This window comes from Panthera onca, chromosome D2 (genome assembly GCF_046562875.1).
Source record: "Panthera onca isolate mPanOnc1 chromosome D2, mPanOnc1 haplotype 2, whole genome shotgun sequence".
Taxonomy (NCBI): Eukaryota; Metazoa; Chordata; class Mammalia; order Carnivora; family Felidae; genus Panthera; species Panthera onca.
Window position 1 is genome coordinate 32,230,477 of NC_138349.1, and position 20,461 is coordinate 32,250,937.

General features: G+C 50.2%; 1 protein-coding gene across 1 annotated transcript in view; it reads left to right on the forward strand.

Annotated features, from left to right (window-relative positions):
• Positions 1–17,715, forward strand: part of TLL2 (tolloid like 2) — a 122,753-nt gene extending 105,038 nt beyond the window's left edge. Inside the window, exons 14-21 of the mRNA XM_078434684.2 lie at positions 2,867–2,992; positions 3,729–3,889; positions 4,522–4,702; positions 5,566–5,691; positions 7,996–8,123; positions 11,084–11,297; positions 13,920–14,170; positions 15,746–17,715. Of these exons, the coding sequence (XP_078290810.1) occupies positions 2,867–2,992; positions 3,729–3,889; positions 4,522–4,702; positions 5,566–5,691; positions 7,996–8,123; positions 11,084–11,297; positions 13,920–14,170; positions 15,746–15,880 (1,322 nt within the window). The 3' untranslated portion in view covers positions 15,881–17,715. The remainder of the gene's footprint in view (positions 1–2,866; positions 2,993–3,728; positions 3,890–4,521; positions 4,703–5,565; positions 5,692–7,995; positions 8,124–11,083; positions 11,298–13,919; positions 14,171–15,745) is intronic.
• Positions 17,716–20,461: the final 2,746 nt, after the last annotated feature.

Below are 20,461 nucleotides of genomic sequence, written 5' to 3' on the forward strand. Positions count from 1 at the left end.
GAAACAATTGTTGGCATCCTCTCTGAGCCATCTCATGATCTAAGCATAGAATGGTACCCTCTTTCACTACTACCGCTTGAAGAAGGCAAGGAAGACAGAGCTACCACTCTGTATGGCTGAGCCCTGTCTAGTTCAGCCTTTTTTTTTCCTACCCACACCCACAGCCTCCCAGATTCTTGGGGGAGGCTTGGCTCTTGACCACGGTAGGCCAGAGCAAGCATGAACTTGTGGGCTTGGAGCAGATGCTGCTTCATCAAAGTGTGGGAGTGGTTCCAAGGACACCCAGTGTCCCACCGAGAGTGGGGCCCTGGTACACTTCCACACCATCCACCCAAGCTGGAGTACAGTTGAAAATGGCCAAACATCCCACTGCTTTAGCTGGAGGGAGCTCAGATGTAACCCTGTATCTTTCACCCACCTTCCTGGGCTCAACAAACATCCTACCCTTCTAGTCCCTGGAGAAACTATATTCCTGTTGCCTTCAGCCCAAATCCAATCTACCAGCCTCTCTCCCTCCACATGGCTAAGATTGCACCAGGAGACTTGTTCATCTGTGGTCTTCCCTTTCTTGCCGATGACAAACGTGTGTCCTGGCCATCGCCATAGCATCTTCTGGCATCAGAGTCTCCCTTCACCCCCCAGCTGTGAGGTCTTGTGTTTGTCTTGGTCTATTTTGATGAGCTTCTTCCATCATTCTTTTCTGCCCTCCCCCTGCTCTCACCTGCCAGTTTCTTGACTCTGCTGTGCTGCCTTCCTGCCCATCTCTTCTTCCATCACTGGCCAGTCTTTGACACCTTGTCCTTCTTTTGACACCTTTGTCTCACTCCCCTCCTCAGGCTTGCACTGTGCTCTCACCTGATTCAGGTGTGCTCAGGTAACCTTATCCTTTCCACTCCCTTCATCAGCATATCTGTCCACCCACTGGGATTTCAAAAGCAATCTTGCTATTGTCTGTAGGGAGTGCTACTCCGTACCAGATGTCTGTATGCTGGGTACTTCACACCCTTCATTCTCAACCCCCACAACCCTAAAAGTAGGCACTATTCTCATTTTAAAACAGGAGGAACACTCAGAAAAATTAAATCACCCAACCGGTTGGGGTAAGATCCAGTGGTGGATCCAACCGAGGTCTGTGAGGCTCACTCTAGAACATTGGATTCTTTCCATTTCTTCTTATCATTGATTCTCCTCCTATACTTTCTAGAAAATGTCAAAGAAAGTACTTTGCCTTTTGTAAAGGAATGAGTGGTTGCCAGATGCTTACTATTTTGGCATACTTAATGCTTGCATTTATTCGAGCCCACGGACAACTTCAAACCCGTGTCTAGAGCATGCCTCCTGAACTCAGTCCCCCTACTGACCAACTTACTTAAGTTTGGCTGAGCCCAACAACGCATCACTCTAAGAATTACCTAAGTTTGCCCAGTGAAGAGCGGGCAGGTGCATGAGTGTTTTGTGCATCGTGGACAAGGAAGACTGGAAGGAAATGGGTCTATTTGAGTCAGAAAAGGGCAGCTCAGAGGGACACATCACGGCTGAAGGGTTTGCATGTTCTGCAGGACCAATGGGTTGGAAGTTGCAAGGAGCCAGAATTTTGACAATTCAAATTCCAAAGGATAAGAAATACTTTTGAAAAGCAGTGAGAGTCCTATCTCTGGGGAATTTCGAGCAGGACATGCAAAGCCATCTGTAAGAAATGTTACTGAAAGGATCGCTGCCTAAGGGCAGGACTGGGGGTGGGGGGGGTCTTTTCAGGACTTAACTAACTGCAAGATGTCCTGGTTTCTCTCGTTTTACGTGTAATGCCATCTTTGAGGATTTTGTGGACAACACCGTGCCTGCTCTATTCCTACCTTCCATGATGTTATGAGCCCATACCACCCCCACCCTTTCTTCCTCCTAGATTGGACTTGTTCAGCTTTGTTTTGTTTTTGAAGATGCCTCCGTGTCTTGTGCCCTCTCTGGGCTCTCTGGCTCAGTGAGGCCACAACCTCCCCTCTCGGGGATAGATGCATCGCAGCCTGGCAACAGAAAATCAGGAGTTTTTCCTTTTATTTCTGATCCTCTCCCGGGCGATGCCCACTGCCTGGGTTTTTCTTTTCTCCAGTGATGCATGGGCTGACATTTCCGGGCAGATTCTCCAGTGACTCCTGTGTTGCTCCTCAGGACAGCTCTCCTGGCATCCTGCTTGCTGTTATTTAATTGCCCCAAACATATCACCAGACACTTGTCAGTGCTGAATCCCATCTGACTCCCCTGCTAACTCAGTCTCACTGTGGCCTCCCCCCAGTTTCTCCTGGGAGTATTGGCTAACCTGAGAGCTCAGTGTTTTCTGTAATCTTGAAGATCTCCCTGAGCACACCTCTTCAGATTATTTATAAAACGCTAAATCACAGGTTCTGGTTCTGTCTCTAGAAAATACTTTTATATCTTCATCTAGAAATGTGTCCCTTTGTTCTTATCTTCCACTTAATGTCCCTGAGAAGTGCCATATTTGGGAGGAACCTCAATTCCATGGCATTAAAACTGATTGAGTCTCCGGTGTGGAACCTTTGAGATTTTTTAAAAATCACACTGTATTCCCTGATTGAACCCTTCAAAGAATAAAATCATCCAGGCTTGGTCTCCTCCAGAGGAGCCTTCCCTCTGGGTAACAAGTTACTCTTATGTTCTCGAGACTTCCCCTTTGGTTATGGCTGCTGCCAGTGTCTGAGATGTGGGCATGAGCCTCCCTGGGAGGTGGTCACCAGGAACCATTCTTGTTCTTAGAGGTCATTTGCCAGGGACCCTGGGGCGTGGAATGGGATGGGGAACAGACCAGGCAGCTCTGTGGTGATTTAGCCGGGGTCCCCTTCCTCTCCCACAGAGGTGGATGAGTGCTCCTGGCCAGATCACGGCGGGTGTGAGCAGCGCTGTGTGAACACTCTGGGCAGCTACAAGTGCGCGTGCGACCCTGGCTACGAGCTGGCTGCCGATAAGAAGACGTGTGAAGGTTGGTGTTGGACCCACCACGCTAGAATGAGACAGGATAAAGGACAAGTTGGGAGAAGTGGGGAGGAGTGGGGGAAGCCGGCTGGCTGTGAGGTGACATGATCTGTGGTGGGTGATGTCCCCGGCTCTCGGAACGAAAAATAGCTCCACAAAGTCACCCACGTGCGAGGGGGCTGCCCAAATTACGAGGACTCCATCCCAGGCGCTGACGGGTTCATTTTCTTCCGTGACCGTGAACACTTCACATGATTATCAGATAAAAAAGAAAAGCAAAGAAAAACTCTGTGCCCTTAGGTGTGACTCAGTTGATAGCTCATTTCACTCATTCCATTTCTACCTGCCTGGCGTTCCGTTTTCCTTGCCCACCTGGCTGACCCTGCTTGTTCGTGTAAGCCAGGTAAAGTGCACAGCTCGGTACAAACATTGCCAAGGCTCCTTTGGTCCAAGTCATGTGGAGTCCCCGGCTATGCCACTGAGCGACAGGTAAGCACGCGTGTGTTGTCATCATTTTAAAAAGCGGTAAAGGCTTATCCTCAGCTTCATCCCTCCAAATGCTCAGCTGAAGCCAACTAGGAGAAACGCTGCTGGATTAATCAGTTCAGATTGTCAACCTTTCTCTTTTTCTTTCTTTCTTTTTCTTTTGTATTAAAGAACAGCCCGCTTATTGCTGCTTGGGGGAAATCGCAGTCACTTGGAACGAAAACCAAATGAGTCTTGCTTCTGTTTCTCCCGTGCAGTGGCCTGTGGCGGTTTTATTACCAAGCTGAACGGAACCATCACCAGCCCTGGGTGGCCGAAGGAGTATCCTACAAACAAAAACTGCGTCTGGCAGGTGGTGGCCCCTGCTCAGTACCGGATCTCCCTCCAGTTTGAAGTGTTTGAACTGGAAGGCAATGATGTATGCTTCTGCGCTCTAATTCCTTGTGTGGGGACGTGGCTTGGGGCTGCAGACCAGCGGGGGGCTCGGCAGGCAGGGACGTAGCTTCCTATAGTCATACACCCTTTGCGGGGCAGATTCTGGGAGCGTTTGGTGTGGCGGTTTCAGCTGTCCGTCCTCTGCAGACACGGTGCCTTGGTCCTCTTGTCACTGACGGACCCAAGGAGAATCAGGACCAGAGTGGAGGAGGCAGGTCTTGGGGGTGGGAGGCGGTCAAGACAAGGATGTCCCCTGGGGTAGGAGTCTGGGGGTTAGCGTCCTACTGAGGGTAACGGAGGGGGTGAGACGCACCCGGGGACCAGGATGGTATGAATTGCCTGTCTCCTCCTTTGGGCAGTGGTCATGGGATGACCAAGTCAGCCAAGGCCCAGGTAGAGCCCTCCAGCCAGAGTGCTAGTCTCGAGAGTCCCATGTTGCCTACGAGTTGGGCCAGAGGGACCCCAGTAAGAGTTGAAAAGCTCCTCCCTTCTTCTGGATGAGGCTGAGCTGGTCTGGCCCCTAGGCAGGGTGTGGCTGTCAGGAAGGGGTCCTGCACTGACTGTGGGGTGGGGCCTCGGGAGGACCGGGCGGCTCCCCGTGGCGCTCCCTTGCAGGTCTGTAAGTACGACTTTGTGGAGGTGCGCAGCGGCCTGTCCCCCGACGCCAGGCTGCATGGCAAGTTCTGCGGCTCCGAGATGCCCGAGGTCATCACCTCCCAGAGCAACAACATGCGTGTGGAGTTCAAGTCAGACAACACGGTCTCCAAACGGGGCTTCAGGGCCCACTTCTTTTCAGGTGTGGGGGCTTGGAGGCCAGGTCCCAGGCCGAGGGGGACATGGCTGTGTAGGCTCTCAGCCTCGGGGGCACCTGCTCACCCCCTCTCTGCCCACTGCCCCTGCCCTCACAGTATTTCAGCCTTGGCAGTGGCATGCCCGGATCCAGGTTTTGTTTGTTTTGTTATTTTTTTATATTGGTGGTTATATTATTACCGGGCTGTCGTAACAAACTGCCACAAAGTGGGTGGCTTGAAGTCACAGGGATCTCTCCCAGTCAGTCCCGGAGGCCAGAAAGGTGTATTGACTTATGTATTTTTGAGAGACAGTCAAAAATTGACTTGGGGTGCCCGGGTGGCTCAGTCAGTTAAGTGTCCAACTTCGGCTCAGGTCATGATCTGCAGTTTGTGGGTTCGAGCCCCGTGTCAGACTGTGCTGACAGCTCGAAGCCTGGAACCTGCTTCAGATTTTGTGTCTCCCTCTCTCTCTGCCCCTCTCCTGCTCATGCTTTCTCTCTCTCTGTCTCTCAAAAATACATAAACATCAGAAAGTGCTTTGGGAAGTGCCCATCACATAAATATTCAACACATGGCAGTTATTTTTATTATTGTTACTATTATTAATATTAGCCTATCCTTTAAGGAGTTCCTTGTTTTGGCAGGAAGCAGGGGTAAAAAATGTGTATGTATATATATATATATATATATACATGTATATATATGTATATATGTATACATGTATATATATATGTGTGTGTGTGTGTGTATATATATATATATACAGGGGAGGCTCCCTGATGGAGGCTACTTTTGAGCAGAGTTCTAAGGTGGGAGGGACATTCCCAAGTTGGCATTCCCCCTTAGGAGAGTCTGTTGATCTCCTCAGACAAGGACGAGTGTGCCAAGGACAACGGCGGGTGCCAGCACGAGTGCGTCAACACGTCTGGGAGCTATCTGTGCCGGTGCAGAAACGGTTACCGGCTCCACGAGAATGGGCACGACTGTAAAGAAGGTAAGGCTAGACCGCAGCTGGGAGGCACGGCTGACCTTGGCCGCCAAGGTGTGCACATGTGTAAGAGTGAGAGCGAGGGGCCTTTCTGGTCTGCCGAGCCCTCAGCGTCTGCCTTCCCTCCTCCTTGACCTCCTGCTGAAGGGTGGCTTTCCCCAGGAGGCTTGCAGGGGCCCTCAGGGGCCCTCCTGGAGTGATTATTGCAAAGTGGTTACACCCCCAGGCTCTAGAATCAGACCATCTAGGTTTAAACCCTGACTCTGCTACTTACTGGCTTTGTGACTTTGGGCAAGTTACTTAACCTCTCTGAGCTTCAGTTTCTTCTTCTAAAAGAGACTAAACATACCCCCTTCTTAAAGGTGTATGGGGATTAAATGAAAGCATGCCTAGAAAGCACTTCAGACAGTCTGGCACCTATTAAGCACTTGAAATGTCAATGCATATCAACCATCTATGTCATAATAGTAGTTGCCATATGCAGGTCTAATAATAAAACGGAATTGGAAAAAGATTGCTCCCTGCTCCATTTACTACTCAGAGTTCAGGGCCAGATGCCTTTGAATGTCCAGTCATTCTGGAAAGAGCCTCCTTCTGTTATCACCTTGTGAAGGGAGTTTAGGCATCTCTGATAAGCACCCAGGCCTCTAGGCCTTGGCCCCAGCACAGGGCCCACAGAGGGCATCAGGAGGAAGGAAGATGTGAAGAATGTTTGTTCCCTCGGGACAAACATTTCAAGGTAGGAGATTTGCCTGGGGTGCACAGAGTCTGATCAGGCCTACCTGACATGTTACAGGATGAGCTAAGACAGCTTCAGAAGCAGGGTACAGGCCACCCTCCAAGCCCAGCTCTGTGACACAGACATGGGCAGTAGTGGGCTGGTTGGGAGGCAGGTTGGAAGAACTTGGAAGGACCTGTCATCCCGGAACTTAAAAGTCTTTGTCAGATTCCTGTGAGGTGGGCCTGGGTCAGAACGAAGCTTCCCTCCCGTGGTGTGAGGGAGGCCAGGAGGGATTTAACCCCACTAAGGCCACGCCAACTGAACAGCTGCTGCCTTCCTATGGGGCGGGGGGTGTGGCAGCAGATGTTCCAGAAGCTGAGCCCCTGTCCCTACTGGCATTTGTGCTCTGTCTGTGTGGCTGCAGAGTGGAGGCAGCAATGAGCAGAAACCCCCTCCCTCTGATGCCTGCCCCCTCCCCCTTCTCCTTCCCCTCAACTGCCCCCTCCAGCAGCAGCCGTGGGGCGGGGCGGCATTGGTTGGCTATGCAGGGGTGGTACACGCTCCCTCTGTTCCCCAACCATTTACAGCAAAGGCAGGCCTGGGCTCAAGTCCTGGCCCCGCCCCTCCCCAGCAAGTCACTCCCCCCCCCCCACCCCCGCCCCGGCCCCACAAGTTATTTTCTCGTTTGGAAAGTGAGAAGGATCAGATGAGAGAAAGCATTCAGAATGCTTGGCATAGTGCCCAGCCCAGAGGAGACACATTCCAAGTGTTGACCGAAATGCTACACACTGAGCAAGTCGTGGAACCCGTCTCTGCTAATTGCACCATAACCAGGGCGACCTCTGTAGTCTCCAAATGAAACTGCTTTGAAAATCTGGAAGAAGTACAGGCGGAAGGCATAGTGATGGGGGCACCTGGGTGGCTCAGTTGGCTAAGCGCCCAACTTCGGCTCAGGTCATGATCTCGCAGTTTGTGGGTTCGAGCCCCACGTCGGGCTCTGTGCTGACAAGCTCAGAACCTGGACCCTGCTTCAGATTCGGTGTCTCCCTCTCTCTCTGCCACTCCCCCACTTGTGGTCTGTCTCTCTCTCAAAAAAATAAACATTTAAAAAATTTTTAAAAAAGAAAGCACAGTGATGAAGACCTCTGTTGGTACTTGCTAAACCATTTACATGTATCATCTCATTTAATCCACGTATCCCCCTACCAATCTGGCACCCTTTTACAAATAAGAACACCAAGGCTTAGGTGAGTGCCCCAAGTCCCACAGCTTGAAGGCAGTGGGACCGAGTCCTTTTGAGCCGGTGCCTGTGGTCTTGACCACCAACTACTGTATGTCCAATGATAACCACGACCTGAATGGTGATAGTGCAAAAGATGAGCCATCTGAGCCCACAGGAAGGCAGCGAAACCAAATAAGTCAACAAATCTCTAGCCAGGGGACATTTGATTCGGGCTGACCCCTGCCCCCACTTTTGGTAATGACCACATGACAAATAAGAAGGAGAGATGGAGACTCCCCCAGAGGGCCTCTGGTGCTGCCCACAAGTGAACTGCTTCTCTCTGCATGTGTCCCCCCATCGCCCCTAGCTGGCTGTGCGCACAAGATCAGCAGTGCAGAGGGGACCCTGGCGAGCCCCAACTGGCCTGACAAATACCCCAGTCGGAGGGAGTGTACCTGGAACATCTCTTCAACCGCGGGCCACAGGGTGAAACTCGTGAGTCATTTTCATAGTTTATGGACAACACGGACTTTGGTTTCAGAGGCATGTGGCTGTGAGTCTCTGTGCTGCCACTTTCCAGCTCTGAAACTTGAGAAGGTTACTCAACATTTCCAGAACTCAGTTTCATTATCTGGAAAATGGGGATGCTAATGAACCCCCCCTCGCGGGCTGCTGTGCAGATTAAGAGAGGACACACACACAGCTCTCAGCACAGGGCGGCGGTGAGAAAAGCCCTCTAAAGAGCACCTGTTCACAGCGGTACCGGTATGAGGTGACATTCACGGCACAGATCGGTAGAGCTATTTCAGATTCGCTGGTTTCCAGTTGTAATTTTTGACAAAACAATACATTCTCAGGGTTAAAAAAAAGTAACCAGTACAGAGCGTTGGCAAGTGGGAATCAAAAGCTTCTAGATCTCCCATGCCCACTCCAGAAATGACCTCTCTGAGCGCTTTTTGGAAAATCTTTCCAGAAATTTCCTATGCATACACAATAGTGTATGTACACGCATGGGAAAAATATATGTTTCTTCTTGCCCAGACTTCTCCAGTGGATGCTTATTATTATCCGTATTTCTCTAGAACTTACATTTTTAAAAATTAACAATAAGAGATTAAGTTATTTGTGCTAATTCTCTCTTGAGTTAAAAAATATGTATCTTCCAGCCATTTCCTTAAAGTCCCTCGTGCATTTGATTGTACGTGTGCGTACCATACTTGGTTATTTCAAAGGAGAAACTAGTCTGTGGTACAAATCTCGTTTCTCAGCCCCCAGAGTACCCCAGATCCTGGAGTGTAAAACTCTTTTGCTAGCTGGAGAAGGTATACTCCAGACAGACGTTTTTTAAAAGGGTCTTTCTGACTCTGAGGTTTGTGAGCTCTTCAGAAGGCACATAGATGTTCCTCTGAAATATGGGCCAATATAATGCAGGGAGAATGGGAGAGAACAAAGGAGGTCGTGAAGATAAGCAGACAGTGGCTCCGGGGACTTTCGAGGGTGTTTGCTGGCAGGTGAGAGAGGGGAGGACAGGTTCGCGATGGGCACCCAGAACAGAGCACAGGTGCTGGTGTCTGTCTGTGCCAGGCCCAGGGCAGTGAGGGGTGGCGAAGGCAGAGCCCATGACCACAGGCTGCTCACAGCGGGCACCCCATGGGGGAAATGTGGCGGCGGCCTTCCTGGGTGTCAGAACAGCCTTGAATCTGGGTGAGGGTGAACTAGAGTGCCTTAGAGTAAGGCACTCCTTCCCCAACGCTGCCTTCTGCGGGTAAGGTTCCCAACAACATTCTTCTCGGCTGCGGGCTGGGGAATGGCGCCCCCTGGGGGTGGGAATGTGCAGCCTGCACAACTGGAAGTCGTGCTTCTAAGGGGCACAAGATTTTAGCAGTTGCTAAACGTCTTCCTCTTCTTTACAGTGCTAAGGAACTAAAGCAACTGATCCAGTGGCCAGAGTTAGGCCAGATCTCAAATTTACAAGTTTTCTAGTTAAAAAAAAAAAAACTCCCTTGGGAAGTGCATGGTGGATATACTGATCATGCTCTATCTTTTTGCTTACGCAAAAATGTAATGCTTACACATTTTTTTGCTTACACAGAAAATGTGAATCAAATACTTCCCAAGAAGCTGGTGTTTCACTGTATGGGCACCGCAACAAGGTGTCCCATGGGTGTCCCTCCCATTGCCTCACCCACCCTGATGCCGCTGGTCCCCCCTCCTGCTCTTGCCCACTGTCTCTGTACCACCCTCCACCCAGCTCCCTTTCTGTAAGGTGTGAAGGGCTTTGCTCATTCCTATTGTGTTTATCATTCCTACGAGAGCCCACACTGCTAATGACCCCTCTCCATCTCCATCCCCGTCCTGTCTCTCCAGAAACTTTCTTATGAATTCAGACCCTCCTTACCAACCCCATCCCCCCAAGTCCTCTCTTCCTGCTCTGTCATTTGGTTCATGCCTTCATTTAACACTGTCCCCTCTCACCTTGTCCCATCTCCCTGGAAGCCATGGGCAGGCCATAAGTCATTCAGCTGCCCAGTCCCTGGTGCACGGCCTAGAATTGAGGGGCTCCTCTGGCCAGCTTTGGGGGACGGTCTTCAGGGGGCAGGGAGGAGGTAGGCAGTATAGCCTGGTGATGGTTAGGAGTGTGGGCTGGAGTCAGGCTGGCTGGGCTCACGTCCAGCTCCCTCCTACTCTGGCTGTGTGAGTTTGGGCAAGACACTTTTCTAAGACTCAGTTTCCCCTTCTGCACATTGGGTGTAATACTAGCTCACAGCACCATCAGAATTAAGTGAGAAAATGTTCGTGAACATTTGGCACAGGACTCTGCATGGAAAAAACCCTCCTCGAATGCCAGACACTATGAGGGTGCAGACACAGAGCAGCGAGCACTTCGTACAGCCTCATCCACATCACTCATGCTCAAGTATAGTGCAGAGGTTAAAGACAAGGGCTCTGCAGGTAGACCTCCTGGCCTTGGCCCAGTTCTACCACTGGGTGACCTTGGGCAAGTCGCCTGACTTCTCTGTGCCTCAGTTTCCTCCTCTGTAAAATGGGGGTGTAGTTGTAGACACAGCACAGGGGCGTGAGGATTATGCGAGGTTATATTTGTGAAGCGCTTAAAACAGCTCCCGGCGCAGTGAGCACTTGGCCATTGCTGCTGTTGGGTCTGACAACAAGCATCTCAGCTCTGGGAGCCCAGCCATCTCACCCGCAAAGTGCTCACAGCAGCAATCGCTCATGTAACTGCCTCGTGGGGGTGCCTGGGGACCAGCAGAGGGCCAGAGTTGAGACTCTCGCTATAGATGTCACTGTCCTCACCTGGGCGCCATGCCCCCTACGAGGCTGGTGGGGGCAGACGAGTGTCCTGCCTCCCCCCATCCTCTCCCAGCCCCCAGAGAGGCGGCCCCCACCCCAGCTGAGTGCCAGGCCCCTGCCTCACTTTCTGCTCTTCCGTTCCCCAGACATTTAACGAGTTTGAGATCGAGCAGCACCAAGAATGTGCCTACGACCACCTGGAGCTTTACGACGGAGCCGACAGCCTGGCGCCCATCCTTGGCCGTTTCTGTGGCAGCAAGAAACCAGACCCCGTGGTGGCTTCAGGCAGCAGCCTGTTCCTCAGGTTTTATTCGGATGCCTCTGTGCAGAGGAAAGGCTTCCAGGCAGTGCACAGCACAGGTACGTGAGCGAGGATGTCCAGCCGCCCGCTGATGTCCATGTAGACTGGAGACAGACGGGTGACGGCGGCAGGGAAGGAACTGCCTTTCATTCTGACTCTTGGGGGGTAGGAGGCGTGTGATCAAATGTCCCTTCAAAAATGAAACGTGGGCAACCATGAGGGGAAGGGTGGTTTTCTCTTAATGTCCTTAATCGACAGCATTTGAAGTGGGCAATCCCGTTGCTGGTGTCACATTTCTTTCCTCTCTCCCTTCCTTCCTCCCATCCTCTTTTCAAAATTTATCTGTAATTTGGCTGGTCTGTGAAATCCGAAAGTCTGGGAGCTGAGCGGTGGGGAGCAGCCCTTTTCACCCTCTAAGGACAAGTTCTGGAAAATGGAAAATGGTTCTTTATCTATTATTTTTCCTCCACTTAAAATGTAAATAGCTCGGGGCACCTGGGTGGCTCAGTCGGTTAAGCGGCCGACTTCGGCTCAGGTCACGATCTCGCACTCTGTGAGTTCGAGCCCCGCGTCAGGCTCTGTGCTGACAGCTCAGAGCCTGGAGCCTGTTTCAGATTCTGTGTCTCCCTCTCTCTCTGACCCTCCCCCGTTCATGCTCTGTCTCTCCCTGTCTCAAAAATAAATAAACGTTAAAAAAAAAAAAAAAAAAAAAAATTTAAAAAAAAATGTAAATAGCTCTATTTGGTCCTTTGGAGGAAAATGTATATGCGTATAACTAACACATCTATTTTGTTAAATAGAAGAATGTCAGTAAGAAAACGGGCTCTGCTCTTTAGCCATTAAAACATTACTCACAGAAATAACTGACTCTCTGATCCCGGTGTTAGACTGTGGCCCTTTGCCAAAGCAGTGGCTGCCCGTGGCCCACTTGGAGTCTGAGCTCATGATCCTGGGACCCTGTGAGCTTTAACAGCCCCCACCCCACCCAGTTTATTTTCAGAGCCAGAAAATAGGAATCAGGAAAAACAAAATGACACCCGGCACCCTTAGGTGGTTTAGCTTGCCCACCTAGAAAACACTTTGGTGTCTGCAGAACTCTTTCAAGCTCCTTGAGGGTTCCAGCTTCCCCTAGGGAAGGTTAAAAGCCATTGACTGGTGACTCTACCCTCTAGTCCCTACAGAAAAAGTAGGTCAGGGTCCCAGCAGGAAATGAATCATTATTTGAGGAGAATTTTAAAAGGGACTGTTTACAAAGGGGCAGGCAGGGTGTGGGGACACCATAAAGAGCAGTGCAGTAGCCAGGACCGGGAACTACATGGGGGTGGGGGCAGGGGGTGATACCCCAGGCCAGGATGCCCAAGGAGGGAGTATGCAAGCAGAGTAAACCCCCTCCCCCCACCTGGAGCTGTGCCCTTCAGTTGAACAACACAACCTGTGGTGACCAGGCAGGGAGGGAGCCTGGGATTAAACACCCTGACCTCTCTCCTCCCTCCTCTCATCTGCTGGTGTTCCCCATGGCTGAACCCAACCCAGAAGGCGGAGGACAAGGGGGCTAGTCCATGTGGGCCTAGAGGTCAGCCTCCGGAGGCCTGGAACAGGTGGGGAAGAATGGAGAGAAGATCTGGCAAGGCGGATAGAAGGCATCCTGCCCTGCGCTGCGCTCATTTCATTGCCACCTATGTCACATCGGGGACTCGAAATTTCCCAAAGACAGTTCACACCTGGAGGAAATTCTAAACAAGAGCACAGGGAGGGTTAAGAGTCGGCTGTCTGGCAGGACTGGGGCCAGCTGGGCCTGCGAGTGTTACCAGACAGTACAGCAGCCACACCCTCAGGAGCTGCCTGCCCCCCCCCACCCCCACCCCGTCTCCCACCCTGGGGTGTGGAGCACCCTGAGGACAGGCAGTGGAGGAACTTACCTTCAGAATTTCTTGTGCTTTTTTTCTAATCTCTGACCACTCTCATGTATCCATTTATATTATGTGGTCTCCAGTGGCCTAGACAAGATAGTGTGGGACCCAGGCCAACCAGAGTCACCATCCTAGTCAAAAACCCAGAAGCCAATGCTACAGAATACAAGGCCAAAGCATGCGGTCCAGCTCATCTGTGGGCGCCCTCCCCTCCCCGCCCCAGGAGCCTCAAAGTCAGCTATAGTCAGCCCTGTCAGATGCACGAGCAAGTCAGTCCATAATCTGAGGTTTCTAGATTTGAGAGCTCACCTGGAGGTCTGATGTGCTTTTGGTGCCCTCTGTTGGCAACAGTTACAAATTACAGTAAGTAGGTGGGGCTCCGGAGCCCTTCTCAGGCGCTTCTAGCACTTTCAGGTGATTATTAAGTGGTAAAGATCCAGCCAGCCAGCTTTTTCCAGAAGCATGCTCGGGTTTTCCCGGAGGCCTTATGCGGCCCAGCCTGGGAACATAGGATCTTGGCTGGTAAGGGCCAATTTGGACCCTCACAGTAAGCCCTGAAACTCAGACCTTTCGGCCTCTATGTACGCCTCTGTAAAATGGGATGATGAAATTTGCCAGACTTTCCTAAAGGGCACTGGCGAGGCCTCGTACAGAAAGCTGGCCTGCGTGCATGCGGGTGTGGAGAGAGAGAAAGCCCAGGCTGGGAAGGGGGTGGGGGCGCCGCACGGTTCTCGGTGCCAAGGAGGCGTGGCGGCTCTCTCTCCGCTCCAGAGTGCGGGGGCAGGCTGAAGGCCGAAGTGCACACCAAAGAGCTGTATTCCCACGCCCAGTTTGGGGACAACAACTACCCGAGCCAGGCCCGCTGTGACTGGGTGATCGTGGCGGAGGACGGCTACGGCGTGGAGCTGATATTCCGCACCTTCGAGGTGGAGGAGGAGGCTGACTGTGGCTACGACTACATGGAGGCCTACGACGGCTACGACAGCACCGCGCCCAGGCTCGGCCGCTTCTGCGGCTCCGGGGTGAGCGCCCCGGTTGCGGGGCCCGGGACCAAGCATGACGATTCAGAGCGTGAGGTGCCGCGGGCGCGGGGGTTGGGTCCCAGCCACTCCTGCCACTCGTTAGCACCAGCCAGTGGGATACAAACAGGGAGAGCAGTCGGAGAGGATTGGGGGAGGGGGGGTGGTGGCCTGGGACCAGATCAGGAGGGCCTCACACCAATGTCGGCTATGTAAGAGCGTTTTCCTGGAGGATTTTCCTACTATTTTTGCAAAGGATTCCCTTCCCCCAAATCCTCATTTTTATTTGGCCTTCAGGCTTAAAAAAAAATTTTTTTTTAAATCATGCTTTTGTATATCCCGTATTTTCACAATTCTGTCCCCAAGCAACTCCAAGCTCCTCCGATATCCCGAATCACTCTTCCTGTGAGCACAGAGCTATGCTCCAGATCATCATCATTCTTCTCGTTACCTTTTCTTTCCTCAGCCTCCAACCCTGGACGGGGCACGCCTGTTTTGTTCACTATTTCCCCAGCACCTGACCCAGAGCCTGGTATACAGTTGGCACTCAGTGCGAGTGTGTGGAGGGGCCAGTACAGGGCCCCAGTCACTCTCTGGCTGCACCACACTGGGCGTGCTCACACTGGCCCCGCCCCTCCTTGTCTCTGCCTCCAGGGCTGGTTGTACAAGCTTCTTTGCTATTGGCTGAAATTGCATCAGATCATTTTGGAGTCACTAGTGCTGCTTTTGCTGATCGGAACCTCAAAATGGCATTTATATCAGTCTCTGAATAATTTCCCGTTATCTTCCCTCACCCTCCCAAAAAGAAAGGATGGCAAAGTGGGACGTAACCAATGCCATGCCTTTAATAAAGTCTTTGAAACTATGGGGTCCGTGTGCGGAGGAAAACCTTGGAGAGTCCTGAACAGTGAGATGTGTGGGTAGCCCAGTTTGGTCCCACTGCGAGCTGGCAGACAGCAGCCTCGGAACCTGGTTCCCGTTCATTGACCCCCTTGGCCAAACCTTTCTAACAAAGGTAGAGGCTCCTTCCGACGTTTTGTCCTTGGATGGGACATAGGCTGAATCCGTGGGCTTTGGTGTTTGGTCTGCTGGGAGACACATCACAACGTGACCCAGGAGCTGGCGGATGGGGGTACCTACTTCACAGTCAGACCTGAGCTTGGGTCCTGTCTAGCTGTATGAACTTGAGTTTCAGTTTCCTTAAGTATAAAGTGGAGATCACACCACCTTATAAAGTTGTCGTAAGGTTTATATATGAGGTAAGATCTGAAAGTACTTAGAGCAGTTCCTGGCCCATCTGTACCCGTAATAACCAGTAGATTCTATGTGAGCTGTGCGTCTGGGATTGTCTTGAAAAAGTGGGGCCTGGGGAGCTCTTAGGAGCAGAATTGGCAATGGTCTCCTTTGAAAAGGAGCTTGTTTTGATGCCCTTCAGAGTCTCTAATGCCAGGGACCCCTCATGACAGCACTGGCCTTCCTATGTTCTCATGTAACTTCCGTCTCATCCTCCGTATTTAAAACTCCAACCACAGCCAACTGACCTAAAGTCCCCCTGGTTTTCTCTTGCCCTTCCCTCAGCCACTGGAAGAGATCTACTCGGCAGGAGATTCTCTAATGATTCAATTCCACACGGATGACACCATCAATAAGAAAGGCTTTCACGCCCGATACACTAGCACCAAGTTCCAGGATGCCCTGCACATGAAGAAATAATGCCGATGTTCTTGAAAGACAGGAACTGAGAATGTTTTTTGTAACAATAGCACCTTGTGAATCTGCCCTAAACCGGTGTATAGTATTTTTCTCAAAAACTCAAAATCTAGTGTTGGAGGTCTGTCTCTGATGAAGTTTGGCCAACAAGGAAGAGGGAAGATGTTTTTTGATTCTGGCTACAACATTATCAGTCATGGGCTCTTAAGATTAAGGTTTTGAAGTTACTTACCATTCAAGCTACGCCTGGTCATACTCATTCCCTTTGTCCCATGCTCCTCTGGGGCAAGAGGCCGGCCTTTGGGTTGGTCATTCCTCTATTTCTGGATGTGCTTCTGTAGGTGCCAGGCAGCGTGACTGTGTCCCGAAGACTCAGGCTGTTTTCCGTCTACACCGGGCAGTGAGGCTAAGAGCTTGGCCGTGGCTGAGTTGTTACTCACCGGCTTGGCTGGAGACTTTGGCTTTCTATCTGCCAGGGACATGTCAACCAGGAAACCTGAGAATATGGATGTCAGGACTAAAAAAGGACTCACGGTAAGCAGTGCACAGAGAGAGCTTGAGTATGAGAATCGTCGTCACAAAACTAGTTGACATCAAGCCTTCGGTCTGTGTCATTGGCATTCCTTGCCACTTTGGGATTCCCTCATCCCTAACTGCACTAGGAGGCTGAGGCATCCACTATTAATTCCAGCAACATATTTGCCGGTGAGAGACCCCAGTTTGCCGAGAAGAAAACATCCTGGATCCTCCTGATACTCCTTTACTGGCTGACTTTGAGAAGACGCCACCCATGCTTGGGATTCCATGGGCCTAGAAGACCATTTCCTCCTCCAGCTTTAAAGGCACTTCCTGTGGTTGACCTTGACTTCTTGACAACTGATTCAAACTGCATTTGCAAGATGTGCAAAGACAGCCTATGAAGGACCAGTTCAGGTCCCTCGTGGGGTGAACACTGTTGAAAACTGGTTAATTAAAAGTTATGTAAGAATCATCATCTGTGGGACAAGTCAACTTTGTGACTAACTTCCTGTCAGCAGTCAGGTTAAAGAGTGCATTGGTAACTTTGCTCAGGCTAACTAGTATTCAATCACCAACTTGCAATCAGAATTCACCACATTGGCACGTGTTCTAGAGAAGTGTAGAGAATGTTGTTTACATAATTTTAGAACCTCCAGGTGGACTTTAAACAGTGAGGTAGTTTTGAATGGCATTTCATTAAGGCATCTATGGGCATTATGAGCTAAAAGCGTGGTATGTTAGCTTTAAAAGAGTATTTATGTTGGAATCATTTTTAAATAATGTTTACATAACCGTAAGTCCTGTTTGGTTGGTATTGAACACAGGACAGCACAGAGAGTGTTTTCCGTGAGACCTGAGATAGCTCCCAAGCGCCAGAATTCCTTTGGGATGAGGCAATGGCATTTTAAACAGAGTGTTCGTAAAATCTTAAAAAGTTATATTTTTTAAAGATCAGAATATGTCCCCAGAGGACTATGCCTAATTAAAATGATGGCTGGGAGTAAAACAAACAAAGGATAGTACAAAGAAAGGTAGAAGAAATGCATGGAAATATATTTTTTTCCTTAAAACAGAAAAAAATGCAAAGTATTATTATTAATAATAATATATGTCTGTATATATGTATGTATGTAAAGGATCAGCTGTCAGAGCCTTAATCAATGCAGTGTGACAAATGCCGATCGTAGCTTTACTGAGCGGGCCCTCCTGGACCAGCCCTGATTTTCTGTGTCTCCTTCGCCACTCCCTCTCTTGGCCCGGGAAGGAGATTCGCCCGCATTCTCAAGTCCTGGTGCATCACAGACCCTGCGGGGGGGGGGGGGGGGGGGGGGGGGCGGAATTCGACTCAGCAACGGGGAGCCCCTTGTTTCGTGGTTCAACCCGCCGGCTAGTGTGGATCCCATCTCTCAGATTTTTGTATTTTCTGGGGGTTTACCTTGTCTCATCTTATCTGTCAACGCTGGGACTGAAATCAGGATATATAAGGTGGCTGTTAGAGGTCTCTTTCCTACGACATGAGCATTCTGTAGTGTCGACCTTTAGAGGCCTACACAAGATCAACGAATTCCATGGAAGAGTGGGAGCAAATGAGAAACAGAGTTGGCCGTGCCTCAGCATTTGCCTCATGAAACAATGGTACTTATTTTTATCTCTTTAGTATGAATATTTTCAAAAACACACAACTTGGCCAACTTGAAACAATGGGACTCTTATGAAAACCTTTATTTAGGCCTTCTGTGAGTGACGTATTCCCAGACAAGACAAGCCCTGATTCAGCTGGGGCCGGCCAGACCGCTCCCCTGGGAGCTCACAAGGGGATTGACGCACTGGCTTCAAGAGAGAAGGTCCACTGGGCAGGAAGACCCAGGCCCCCTGCTGAAGGGGGACATTGCTACAGCCTGCTTTGTCCTTTAGTCGGGGGCTTGGCCTTGGGGATGTCTGGAGCTCCGAGACCTGCTTCCTTCTGTTCACAGAATTCCCTTGATGACCTGATGAAATGTGTGGGGTCTGGGTCATCAGCCTGGTCCAATTCTGGTGTGATCTTCTCTGGCAGAAGCTAGAACCTGAATCCCAGGGCGGGGAAAAGGTCTGGAATTAACTTTAGCCTGTGGAGTTTCTCCAAACAGAGAAAATGAGGCTGTGCATTGATTCACCGTAGGCCCATTTTCCTCTAAAGCTAACTTTCGTATTACTCATGAAACACTCGGCTTGTTTAAATCATGTGCAAGAACCCTGTTAACTAGCAAATTCACACTGGGATTTGCTGTTGATCTGGTCCATTTGATAATAATTCGTGGTATTGTCTTTCAGTTTGCGAACAAATGTTCCCTTGACTTCCACTCCCTTGTTTTCCAAGTTCCCTTGATAGACAGAACCTCTGGAAAATAATCCCAAATGCCTAAAAGGTTTCTTTTTAAAAAAGAAAAACTGTGTAGAGTGCACTCTATAAATATATTGTATTTTTTATTTTGTGTAATTTTACACTTCGTGAAATGTTAGTTTCAAAGAGAAAAGCAGAGAGGAGCTAACATGTCTGTCTGGGAAGAATGGTCTCATTAAAGAATGTGGCTTCATTGATGTGTCCTGGGTTTGTATTACTAGTTCAGACAAGCTTGGTCCTCTTGATGATAGTTTCTCCAATGTCCCAGGACTTGAACATATGAAAAGGGGGAGCATCTCAGTGGCTTTGTATTCTCAGGTGAATACCCAGTGCCTGGTCAAGAGCAGAGCTCCCTATCGGACCCAGAAAGTCAGGAGCGAAGCTCAAGATGGCTTCAAAGCTGCCGCCTTTCTTGAACCCAAACAGGCTTGAAATCTGGCACCAGGCTTGTTGTGGAGCCGGGTGCTGTGATGACCGAGCTAGATGTGGTAGACAGACACCATTTGTCCCGCAGCACCTGTCTCTACTTTGCTGTGTGCCTGAGGACCACGTCTGGCATCTAGAACTGAAGGGCACAGCTCCTATGAAGTGGCCCTGTCTCTCTGGGCGCTGGTAGCTCTCTTCCCCTCTTCAGGCCCAGGGGTGATGATGACACTCTGCAGGTGTAATCCTGGGGCATGGCATTATCCCCCAAGGGGGATCTTTACAAATGGTCCTTTGAATAAGCCCTCTTCAAACAGAGCAAATTGAGTGTCTCATTTTCTGTGATGCAGGGTCATTTTTAGCCCAAAGACAGAGGTTCCATCTAATCGAGGACAGTCTTCTCGGGATGACCAGATGAGGAGACTTTGGGGTAGTTTTGGAATTTTTTGGGTCACATCAGGGAAGGGTCATAAGGAACCACGTTTTTTAAAGCACTCAGATTGGTCTTAATGCAAAATGACTTAAATGCCAAACCACTCATGCGACTGTCTTGTGCTGCACGTGGAGTGTCAGGGTTTTAGGACCCTTCTGTCTTTTGCAGTCACCAGCACTGAAAGGTGCTCATTGCTCTTTGCACTCTACGAGCCAGTCTCCGGGAAAATACTCCTCTGCTGTAATCCAGACCTCCCGGAGAAGACGATCTTTGTCAATATCACTTAGCTAGTACCCCTCTCCCCCTTAAACTATTGAAAGACTTCCACTGCTCTACGACGGAAATCTCACCGAGCCCTGTCATGCTCACCCAATCCGTCCCCTTACTCTTTCTGTCTTTTGTCGTTGTTTTTGTTGCTGTTGTTAAGACATCTCATTCATTCATTCATTCATTCATTCCCAGTATGGTTAACACACAGTGTTATACTAGTTTGAGAGGTACATTATAGTGGTTCTACACATTACTCGATGCTCATCGTGATAAATATACTCTTAATGCCCCTCACCTATATTACCCACCCCCAGTTTGTTCTCTATATTTAAGATTCTGGGTTTTTTTTGTTTGTCTCTTTTTTTCTTTGTTTATTTCTTTTGTTTCGGAAACTCCACCTGTGTAACTCACTGTGTCTTCCTCCTTCTGAGGTCACTCCCCTGGTTTATGTTGCTTCAGGCACACAGACCTCCTTCCAGGCTGTGCCTGCTTCAGCCCCGGGGCTTTGCATATGCTGTTCCCGCTCCCTGGGACTGTCTTCTCCTCTTTCACGTGCACC